The 12,252-nt window shown below is 47.1% G+C and overlaps 1 protein-coding gene across 1 annotated transcript in view; it reads right to left on the bottom strand.

Moving 5' to 3' along the window:
- The window catches only part of LOC146020129 (lysosomal dipeptide transporter MFSD1-like), a 33,026-nt gene that overhangs the window by 1,395 nt on the left and 19,379 nt on the right, over positions 1–12,252 (bottom strand). The window contains exons 6-13 of the mRNA XM_083152991.1: positions 7,001–7,144; positions 6,753–6,911; positions 6,557–6,672; positions 6,237–6,337; positions 3,325–3,436; positions 2,847–2,984; positions 698–837; positions 130–241 (exon numbers count right to left, since the gene is read on the bottom strand). Coding sequence (XP_083009117.1) covers positions 130–241; positions 698–837; positions 2,847–2,984; positions 3,325–3,436; positions 6,237–6,337; positions 6,557–6,672; positions 6,753–6,911; positions 7,001–7,144 — 1,022 coding nt within the window. The remainder of the gene's footprint in view (positions 1–129; positions 242–697; positions 838–2,846; positions 2,985–3,324; positions 3,437–6,236; positions 6,338–6,556; positions 6,673–6,752; positions 6,912–7,000; positions 7,145–12,252) is intronic.

The raw sequence follows: 12,252 nt of genomic DNA, 5'->3' as shown, positions 1-12,252 counted from the left end.
CTAGTAAATGGCTCTGACATATGCTCTGGGTGGCCACGCCTCCTGGTAAATATGGACTTGTCTCCACCCTTTACTACAAGCAGAGTATCCCTGGCCCACCCCCACCAGTCTACTTCTCTCAGCCATTACCTGCTTCCTGTCCACAATGTTCAAGACAGTAGAAGAAACGATGCAGGCGATGGTATTTGCCAACATGAAAATCATCATTTGTTGCCAGCGCCACAGTGGGATCTTTGATTCACTGCATCAGGAGGAAGAAAAAATAAATAAACATCTGAATTCTGCAGTAAAGGGAAAATGTTGGTACGAATCTATCATATAATGCTTTAACAGTTTCCACATCGTCATTACACTGAACACGCAGGTAAGTGGTAATTACTGCCAAATGATTGGATCGCACTGTGGGCCTGATTCAGGTTGGTGCACAAAAGCAAAATATCTCTCTAGGCAAAACTATGCTGCACTGCAGGTGGGGCAGATGTAATATGCGCAGAGATTTAGATTTGGGTGGGGTTTGTACTTCAAAGTGATATCTATACTGCAGTGTAAAAATAAAGCAGCCAGTATTTATCCTGCACAGAAACAATATAACATCCAAATCTAAACTCTCTCTCTGCACATATGGCTTTGTCCATTAGAGAGTGAATTTGCCTTTGTGAGTGAACCAGAATAACCCCAAATGTAAATCCACACTTACCTAGATTTAGTTCCGAGTATTCGGCCAACAATAAGGTTAGAAAGGCCGATCCCGATCATCTGCACAGAGGTGGCCAGACCCATGGCGGTTCCCAGAGTAGCTTGTGGAACCACGAGAGGGATAGAAGGCCACATGCTTGCCTGTAGAGATAAGGATCAATCAGTAGCTGTGCTGCAAATAGGTCTGATGTATGCAGGACCTGGCCAAGATGCCGCACAAGCATGGTGCAACATCCATGGCTCCAGTGATAGATTAGCCTGTAGTACAGAACTATTCCTGCCACTGGCCTGGTACTTTGCCCATACATTATGTATAAAGGCGTTACAGTGAAGCATGCATCTAAATAAGTTTTTCTGTCACTTTCCACCAGGATAAGGGAAATGAACTGAGCAACTAAGACTTAAGTTCAGCGTACACGGAGCAATATGATCGCTGAGCAATACTGGCTTAATATTGCTCAGTGATCATATTGCTTAGTGTCCCATTTTCAGTAGTGACCGGAGATGGTCGCTGATAAAAATGAGACACTGCCTGTGGAAGATGCTGATCGCAGGAGCATGCTCCTCTCACCAGCGACCACCCCAGGGCTGGTCGCGGGAGTGCGCTCCAGTGACCGCCGCCTCCTACACAGGAGCCACTCAGCGACCATATCCCAGCGATTATGGCTGAAATCGCACTGTGTGTATGGGGCATATAAGGGGATTTCCACTTAGGAGCAGAGCAGATTTAGGCTCAACTAAAATAGCAGCTTTGGAACCCCTTCAGCCTAATGATCTGTCGACCTAGACCTATGTCAACCTGCTGCATGTCGACCTAGTTGTTGTAGACCAAATGACCGTATCCCCTGCTCCCCCTCGTTCCCCATATACCTCTGTTGCAGAGCCCCCGTCCTCAATGTGGCAGTTTCTCCATAGGCTTATTTAGTGCTTCGTAAGGCATCTGTCTGCAGAATCCAAATGAGCCACCATTATACCGATATGTACAATACTCAACACCCATCCAATGCTCATTTGGATTCTGCAGACAGATGCCTTACGAAGCACTAAATAAGCCTATGGAGAAACTGCCACATTGAGGACGGGGGCTCTGCAACAGAGGTATATGGGGAACGAGGGGGGGAGCAGGGGATACGGTCATTTGGTCTACAACAACTAGGTCGACATGCAGCAGGTTGACATAGGTCTAGGTCGACAGATCATTAGGTCGACATGGGCAAGGTAGACAAGGGTTTTTTCACTGTTTTTACCATGCATTAGGGCATGGTGGGAAAATAACATAGTGCTAAAATACTTCAAATTGTGTCCATGTCAACATTCGGGTAAAAAAAAACAGTGGGAAAACCCCATGTCGACCTTGCCCATGTCAACCTAATGCTTGTGTCGACCTAGACCCATGTTGACCCAATGCTTGTTGACCTACTTGTTGTAAACCAAATGATCCACACCCGGGAGCAGACCCTCTGCAACAGAGGAGGTATATGGGGATGGTAGGCTCCAGAACAGAGGATGTGTAGAGAGTAATTGCGCTCTGGCCTTACACAGCGTTACACAGCAGGGTATCTTGTTTTTCACTCATCTACGTATTAATAAACAATAACAATAAAGTCTTGAGCCTCCTGATTTCACCTGATCCTTAAAATATCTTCCACAGTATATGACTGCGGAGCTACAGGCTATATTATAGTGATCAAGGATTCATATCCATCAATATATTATTTTGATTTCAGATTGATTGCTTCTGTAGGTAACATAAATATCAGTCCATTACAGTGACAATGAACACAGGTACATATTCAGTACATGGGCTGCGTCAGCCTGCATGGAGAACAGGATCTACATCAATGTATTTTAGGAAGGGGTGAAATAATCACACCAATAGGATCCGGATGAACACTGCCCCTAGTAGTTGAATTATATTGAAGCCATTTTCTTGCTCTTCAAAAAGAACAAAGTACAAAACAAATATGTAGTAAAACAGGAGGGTCCCCGCTTTCTTGCATGCAAGTCCTGTTGATTCCTGTACTGTAAGGTTACCATGCATAGGTTATCATGCAACTGTCAGAGTTTCACCGGCACCTATACTAACTATGGTAGTGGAAGACACCCATTATACAACACCTTCCACAGATTATAGGAACTTCATACATTACCGCAGCAAAGGAGTAAGTGACCCCGAGCCACAATGTGGACACCAGCGGTGGGACAAAGGTAAACGCCAGCAGGGCAAACACTGGCAGCGTGGACACCGCACAGAGGAGAGCCAGCACCCCCCTCATCCCTACATAGTCCTACAAGAGAGACATGACAAAAAAACAAAACAGTTTGTGACTTAATACATGATCATCTGGATTAGTTCAAACAAGGAGAGACTATTTCCCTTCATATATACTTGCTCTCACTGTAGTGACTTTGTACTATACTCATTAGGAGACCAGTTACACAGGCCTGACCAACCCCTGGCTCTACAGCCATTGTGAAACTACAAGTCCCAGAATGCCCTGCTATTTGAATTAGGGAGGGCATTCTGGGAAGTGTAATTTCACAACAGCTGGAGAGCCACAGGAGGGCAAGGCCGGGACCACTTCATTTCTTAGAATAGCATATAAGGGGTAATTAGAAGTCACTTACAATTAATATCCCGACAGCTGCAGAGAGCACTAGAGAACTGTCGTACACAGCCCCAGCAATGTAGGATGCCGTCTGCTGATCATAACCGGAGTATTTGTCCTGAATGAATTTACTGGGGAAAAAAATAAAATAAAACAGTGGTCAGCTGAGGGGCACATAACATGCGTGCACATGCGGTCAAGATCCCAGCAGTCGAAATACCAACGCCGGGATCCCGACCGCCACAATAGCGACATATTCTCCCTCTGTGGGTGTCCAGGGAGAATAAATTAGTGTGCAGAGCATAGCAAGGGGCAGCGTTGTGCTTGCTCCCCTGTCAAGATTTTGGCAGTCGGGATCCCGACGTCGATATTTTGACCGCCGGGATCCCACACTGGGCCCATAACAAAGATTGTGGTTTAAAGATGTTGGTTTAATAGGTGGTCTCGTTTTCCTCTTGGAGGTGGTCACGTGGATACCCTCTGCTTAAAAATCTTCAGTTCAAAATTGAATGTATAGAAATAACCGCCAGCATAGCAGATGTGGTTCCATCTACTGTGTTCATTTTTAATTTTATACACTATGGGCCAGATGTATCAAGCTTCAAAAAGTGATAAAGTGTAGAGTGATAAATCACCAGCCAATAAGCTCCTTCCTGATATTTTTCAAGCCCAGCCTGTAACATGGCAGTTAGGAGCTGATTGGCTGGCTGTTTATCACTCTCCATTTTATCCCTTTTGGAAGCTTGATACATCTGGCCCTATGTCACAAAACGGATTGGTTTTCCAAACCCTTCTTATATACCCCTTTCACACTGGAAAGCGCTTGCAAGCCAGGTATAAAATCCCGGCTGCAACCCGGCTTGCAAGGGCTTTCACACTAGCCGCTGACCCAACATAAAGCAAAGGTGGTGACGTAATTGGGAGGTGGGGCCTTTACAGTCCAGTAAATGGGATTCGGGTTGTGTCGACCCAGGATACCCACACTGCCCCTGGACCCAGCGACTGCCCGGTTCCAACCCTGGTCAAGACCCAGGATGAAATCCCAGAACGTTGGATCAACTTTGAAGCAAAACCAACTTGGTTGGTTAATGATTGCCACTTTAATAAATGTCTGACATTGGCCGGCATCTGGAAAACTTGGACCCTATGCTCTAAATGAAGAGGGGAGGGAAAATTATTTTGCGAATGTGAAATGTCTTTTTCCATTTCACCCGGACAGACTGACACTACTTGTTCGTTCTCAGCACTGAAACCTAATTAATTATTGTTACATTGTTTTTCCTATACCCTGCAAATAGAGGTGGTATCAGAAAAGCATTTTTGCCTAATCCCTGTATATAGCTTTGATGACTAACCTTGACACTCCAGCTGTTGTTGAACTACACATCCCAGCATGCTCTGCTTCAGTTTTGCTATTTGGCCATGCTAAATCTGATGCAGAGCATGCTGGGATGAGTAGTTCAACAACGGGATGCAGTTTAAATCCCGGCGGTCGGGATCCCGGCGTTCAGAATCCCGACAGTTTCTCCCTCTGTCCACGACACCCCTGGAGGGAGAATAAATTAGCGTGCCGAGCGTAGCGAGGCACCGGGCCCGCTGCGTGGAGAGCGCAGCGAGCCCGCAAGGGGGGGCGATCCACATCCCCCCCCTTGTCGGGATTTCGGCGTCGGGATTTTGAACGCCGGGATCTCGACCGCCGGGATTTCATACTGAAACCTCAACAACAGCTGGAGTCAGTGGTGTAACTAAAAATTTTGCTCCCCCCAGCCAAAATATCATCTGGCAGCATTTCGGGAGCAGGCCCTAGGTCTTTTAGAAGTAGCTCAATACCTGTGTAACAATTTTTTTCATTCTATCAAAGAACATTAGAGGGGCTTTGGGATTGTGGGCGGGTCCCTGTGATGTCATGAGGTAATTGTACAATGTTTCTCCTGGAAGGTTTTGGATGGCCAGGATATCTTTATGGGGCCCCTCGGGACCTGCTGGGCCCTAGGCAGGCACTCAGGTTGCCTTCTGGAAAATCCTCCTCTGGTCCGTGAAAACTCACAGCTACACGGAGATCCGGAAAATAGGATTTTAACTCTTTTGAGTGCCAACATCACTGAGATATGTGCAAAATATCCGATAAAAATGCCAGTGGATTTTTTAAAATGTGACAGTTGGTGATACCCAGTGCTCCTGATGGGTGATCTGGAAAACATGGCCTGTGTGGTGCCCCTAGGACAGAGTTTGCGAACCACTGTGTTCTGGCAAATAAATGAATATAATTTCAGTCCATGCGTAACGTATTGTGCAGAGTTATTTGTTGTGTGGTTTTGAGACTCTAATGTAATAATAAATATAATAGGATGCACAAACTGTCTTTGTTCTGTGAATATGGCTTGTCATGTCATGTCATATCAGATCCAGGTGAGGTCCTCACCTGGATGCATGGGAGGATTGACTCCAATAGAGGGCAAGTGCAGAATATATAGTAGATTCCTGGAATTCTGGTGCCCTAAATCCCCAGGATTCCCATCCCCATCGATATGACTGAAGGTCTACAGGGTCATTAGGTCGACAGTCAAAAAGGTCAACATGGTGCATTTCACTTTTTTTTTTGAGCCGACAGGCAGTATTTCATAAACTACCATCTACTAGGGCGTGGCGGGAGAATAAAATAGTCTGACGAGCGTAGCGAGGCACCGTGTCCGAAGTATGATGAGCGCAGCAAGCCATGCGAGGGGACGCGGTGCTAAAATTCGGTGTCCATGTCGACTGTGTCAAAATAAAAAGTGAAAAACCCAATGTTGACCGTCCCCATGTTGACATAAAGCATGTCGACTTTATGACCATGTCGACCTAGTTGCTGTCTACCCAATGATCCATACCCACCCCCAGTTTCCATGTCTTCTCTTCGTAGAAGTTACAGATAGAAATGCAATTACTTACCTTGCATCTGCGACGAATGGAAAGACTCCATTGTAGAAGAACATGATGGTCAGAACCAAGAGCCAGTAACGTAAAGGTAAGCGACGAATATCCTGCACACGCTGAAAATCAGATATTTCAAAGCAGATTATCATCAGTCCCAACCCACAATTTTAACATTATATTTTATTATAACCACCCCAATTAGCCAATAGGATAGAACTTGTGAAACACTACCCGCTCTGTAAATGACATTTATAATACAATGCACAATGATTTGAGAGCGGCAGAGGATTCTGGGAAAATTACCATTTAAATAAATTGAGACGGCGGCTACTCACCACTTTCTTGGACTCCTCTTGGATTGTTCCATCGAGACCCAACTGCTTCATTCCTACTTTATCCAATATGCTGACTGTAACCGCAGAGGAAAACCCCAGGACACACAATAACGTGCCTAAACAGGATGACAGAACATTTCTAAAGCTCTCTGAGAATGAATAGAGTTGCAGGGAAGATGTGAAACCGACCACTCACCTCCCCAAAGGGTCCACTGCATGCCATAGTGATCTTCAAACCGCTGAGTGAGGAAAAAATTCAGGACGCTGCCCAGCCGAGAGAAAGAGAGGGTCAGCCCAAAGGCCAATGCTAATTCTTTGCCTTTGAACCAGAAGGCTGTGATCCGGTTCTGTACAACTGGCAAAACACGGAGGATGGGAGACCAGGGTGAAGTGAGACACAGAAGCACCACACGCTCAGGTGTGAGCAGGAGAAGTGGACCTTACTTGTCAACGATCCGTTCCCAGAGCCAAACAACAGGCGTCCTGTTAGCATCAGCGGCAGCAGGTAAGGCGTTCCTTTAAAGTGTGAACCCAGCGCAAATATGGAGGAGCCCAGGACAGTCAGGAAGGAAAACAGGAACAGGCCGACTGAAAGTGTTGCAATATTTGGAATTATTACAGAGGTCATTTAAACCACTACGTTACAGTGTTGCATATGGCAGACTTGGACTGCATATTAACATTATTTATCCCTTCAGTGGTGGGGTTTTTTTTTGGGAGGGCTCCCCACTGGGTGAGGTTTTTTATGGGGAGCGCTCCCTTAAAAAAAACCACCACTGCCTCCCTGGGTCCAGGCAGCGCCGCTGAACTGTCAATCAGCGGCTGCACCCGCACCCCGTCCCCGGCAGTCGGCTTGTCACAAGCCGGCGCCTTCAATAGAAAACCCGGAGGGGAGGGCGCTTCCCGGCTCTAAACAGAGGCAATCCCGAGAATTTTCCAGGGCTTGCCAGACTGGGCACTGAGACACAGCCCGGAAAATTCTCGGGATTTCCACTGAAGGGGTTAAGGGTGTACTTACGCTTCGATTCAGTGGCCGATTCGATATCGACGGCCACTGGGAACCGGCATCAAAGAAGACAGATGGCGCAAGGAGGAATGCCGCATTGAGCAGAATGGGACTGCGTTCGATCGGCTAGAACGAAGCAGAAATAGGCTAGCCAGGCAAGTCTTTCTTCTTTTGATCCCGATGCCGCGTATTGGGATCGAATCTGCATCTAAGCAGCTAAACACTGTTCGATTCAAGGTCATTCTCGATGCGATATGGACTATAAAGTCGAATCGAAAATTAGCCTAAATCGAAGCATGTGTACAGAGCATAACAGTATAGTAGTTTACAGGAGCAAACTCAATAACTACATCTGGCTGCAAAATTTGCACCAGGAAATATGCGAATTATACTCACCGATAATTCCTTTTCTTCCTAGAGATCCCATGGCAGCCATGACAGTGGGATATTCCCCTCCTCCTACCAGATTAGACAGGACTTTTTTTCAGGGACCGCCCCCCTTGGGTATAACAGCTCACACCTCCCTCTCCTCTGTGTCTTTCGAGTGTCTCCGCACCAACGTCCCTGAAAAACTTCTAGCACAAAGGGTGGGAAATAAGTGGCTGCCATGGGATCTCTAGGAAGAAAAGGAATTATCGGTGAGTATAATTCGCATATTTCTTCTACGATCCCCATGGCAGCCATGACAGTGGGACATACCCAAGCTGCACAATAAACGGGAGGGAGCCAATATGAATGTAACAGAGATTTATTCAAGAGACTTATCTTATGGACAAGGCCTCTTCAATTACAAGATTCCCAAAGTGGGCTGTAGACACGTTCAAGGCATAGTGGTTAGTAAAGGTATGGACGGATGACCATGTAGCGGCTTGACAGATCTCCGATACTGACGCCTTGGCCCTTCTAGCCCATGATGTGGCCACTGCCCTGGTTGAATGTGCCTTGATGATTGGAGGCGGTCTCTTATCTTCATTTTTGTAGGCGAATACGATAACTTCTCGTACCCATCTCGAAATGGTTTGCTTCGTAGCCCTAGAGCCCTTCTTCGGACCCTCAGGGATAATGAATAAGTGATCAGACTTTCTGATCTCCTTTGTACGGTCCAGATACACTGAAACTGCTCTCACCAGATCCAGCGTATGATAGGCCTTCTGTTCGTCATTAATCGGCTCAGGGAAAAACCTAGGCAAGGATATTTCCTGATTCAAGTGGAACGCTGATATGACTTTTGGCATGAAGTCTGGGTGAGTTCTCAGCACAACTCTGTCAGGGAAAATCACTAGGTACGGTTCCTTGATCCAGAGGGCCTGAATCTCGCTGACCCTCCTCGCCGATGTTATAGCTATCAAGAACAGTACCTTCCATGTTAGGTACTTTACCGATGAGTGTTCCAGGGGTTCAAAAGGCTGTAGCATTAGTGCTCTTAGCACCAAATTCAGATCCCACGGGGCCACTAAAGATTTTCTTGGTGGCCGTATTCCCTTGATTGCTCTGCAGAACTTCTTTACTAGCTTTTCCTCAGCTAATCTTCTGTCCAACAGTACACTGAGAGCAGAAATCTGTGACTTAATGGTGGCTACCGCCAGCCCCAACTCGAACCCTTCATACAAGAATTGCAAGACCTTGGCCGTAGAGATATCGGCAAACTGACCCTCAAAGTTCCCCCATGAGATGAACTTCTTCCAGGTTTTGTAGTATATTAGCGAGGAACCTTCTTTCCTTGCTTTCAGCAACAATTCGGTCACTTGTTCGGATAAGTTATGGCGCTTCAGGGTCGCCCGCTCAATCGCCATGCCCTCAGCGAGAAGCTTTCTGGCTCTGGATGACATATTGGTCCCTGTTTCAACAGGTCTGGTATCACCGGCAACACCCACGGTGGTTGCACCGCCATCCTTAGTACTGCAGTAAACCAGGCTCTTCTCGGCCAAAATGGAAGCACTACCAGTACTTCCACTCGGTCCTCTCTGATTTTCTTGAGCACTCTGCTGATCATGGGGAATGGCGGGAAGATATAACCCAGAGTGAACTCCCATTTCACTGAAAACGTGTCCAGTGCCGCGGCTTGTGGGTGAAAGGATTTCGAGCAGAATCTGCTCACCTTCTTGTTGGAGAACGACGCCATCAGGTCTATCTCGGGTTCGCCAAACCTGGCGACTATTTGACTGAACACCTTCGAGTCCAACTCCCATTCTCCCGGCAGAATCCTCTTGCGACTTAGAAAGTCCGCTACCGTGTTCTCTGGACCCGGAATGTACACGGCCGAGATTGATTGCAGGTTGTTCACTGCCCACGACATGATCTTCTCCAACACTCTCAGTACAGGTAAGCTCCTTGTACCGCCTTGGTGGTTTATATGTGCCACTACTGTCATATTGTCTGACATGATCCTTAGGTTGGTATTCCGAAGTTTGTCTTGCAGGCAACAGATTGCTTCCCAAACGGCGAGCAGTTCTCTGACATTGGATGACCTTGCACTCTCTTCTGTGGTCCAAGCCCCTTGTACCGAGCTCCTCCCAAGGTGAGCGCCCCAACCTTGAAGACTCGCATCGGTCGTCATAACCACAAATTCTGGGTTTGAGAGACTGGAGCTTCTTCTCCTTAAGCCAGAGCTCCACCACCTTAACGAATTCTTCGTCTCGGCATTCAGGATTATCTGGAACCCCTCGTGGGTCTGATTCTTCATGAATGGGAGCAACTGCCACTGTAGCTTCCTCATGTACCACTGGGCCCATGGAGTGATATTTATACATGATGTCATCATCCCTAGAAGTTGTAGCGCCACCTTCAGGGGGCATCTTCCTTTCGTTAATAACAGTTGCGTCAGATTTTGTATCTTCAGACAGCGGTCTACCGACAGGCTCACTGAAAACTTTACTGTGTCTATAAGGACACCCAGGAACTTGATTGTCTGGCATGGCTGCAGCTGACTTTTTTCTTGGTTGATCACCCAACCATGTTTCTGCAGAAATTCTATTGTAATTTTGACACTCATCTGGACCTCTCTCACTGATCTTCCTGCCAGCAATAGGTCGTCCAGGTACGGCCAGATTTGGATTCCCTGCTTCCTTAGTTCTGCCACAAGTGTCACCAAGACTTTTGTGAACACTCTCGGCGATGTCCTGAGCCCGAAGGGAAGGCAGGTAAATTGATAATGTTGGTCGAGAAGCGAGAACCTGAGAAACTTTCTGTCCTCTAGTGACACGGGGACGTGATAATAAGCGTCTTTCAGGTCTATGGACGCTAACCAATCTTCTTGTCTGAGACCCATAAGGATAGAGCTTATAGTTTCCATCTTGAACTTTAGCTTCTTGACAAAGAGATTCAATCCTCTCAGGTCCAAGATGGTCCTGAAACCACCTGTACTCTTCTCCACTAAGAAGAGGTTCAAATAATACCCCAGACGTACTTGGTCTTTCGGGACATGTTCTATTGCCCCTATTTGTAGAAGCTGTAGAATCTTCAAGGTGAGAGTCTCTCTTTCCAGTTTCTTCACTGGAACTCTTGACCTGACAAATTTGTTCTTCCAAGGCCTCCTTAGAAATTCTATTTGGTAGCCCCTTTCCACAATATTGTTGACCCATCTGTCTGATATCGATGTCTTCCAGACTTCCGAAAACTGAAACAACCGGGCTCCAACTCTCACCATTGAACCACCGTCATAACTTGGCCCCTCTCCGATACTGTTGACGAAAGGACTGGCGAGTCATATTCGGATTCCCCCTGCGGGAGTACTGGCGACCGGGCCGATAACTTCTTGCCTCTCTATAAGTCTGCCTGCTAGAGGTAGGGATGGGAAACCTATTCCTCCTGTCTTGGGGTAGTCTCACGGACTTCCCCCCCGAAATTCTCTGGATCATCGAATCCAATTTTGAGCCAAACAAGAACCCGCCTTCAAAGGGTAGTGCCGTTAGACGATTCTTGGAGTTGGCATCCGCACTCCAGGGTTTGAGCCAGAGCGCCCTCCTGGCCGTCACTCCTTGCGCCATCGCCTTAGCCGAGAACGACTCCGCGTCCAAAGAGGCCTCACACAGGTATTCGATAGACTTCTGTATGGTCTGTAAGCTTCTCAGCAGATATTGCTTGGAAATCTTCTCGGTTATGTCTGTATGGAGCTCCGACGACCATAGCCTCATTGCCCTTGCCACCGACGCAATAGCCACACTGGATTTAAGCGACAGCGCAGAGGTCTGGTGCAATTTCCTAAGCGAATTTTCGATCTTCCTTTCCATAGCATCTTTAAACGCCGCCCCATCTTCCAGTGGTATGGTTGTTCTAGACGTCAGCTCTGCCACCGCTGCGTCGACCTTGGGCACTAGACACCACTTCAGGAAATCCTCATCTTTGAAAGGGTACATTTTATCCACTCTCGCCCATCCAGCCATCCTCTTATCCGTGTTGACCCATTCCTTATTGATCATCTCACGGACTACTTTGTGAACCGGGAAGGTTCTTCCTTTCTTCGATCTATCTTCGAAAAGTGGATCTGCTGCGGTGTCTGAGGCTTCCGGGTAATTCATGGATTTGTAAATGCTTTTCAGCACACTCTCCACCAATTCGAGGTTGAAAGACCTTACATCTTCCTCTATTTCACCTTCCTCAATGTCTTCTGCCTCCACTGGTTCTATCTCCTCCGAGGAACCACCCCCTTCTGTCAGCATTCCAGCCTGCTCCCGAGACCTCTTGGGCTTCT

The sequence above is a fragment of the Crinia signifera genome, chromosome 7 (genome assembly GCF_055691185.1).
Source record: "Crinia signifera chromosome 7, ASM5569118v1, whole genome shotgun sequence".
In the NCBI taxonomy this organism is placed as follows: domain Eukaryota; kingdom Metazoa; phylum Chordata; class Amphibia; order Anura; family Myobatrachidae; genus Crinia; species Crinia signifera.
Note: the sequence above shows the minus strand (reverse complement) of the source record. Positions and strands in the feature narration are given on the sequence as shown.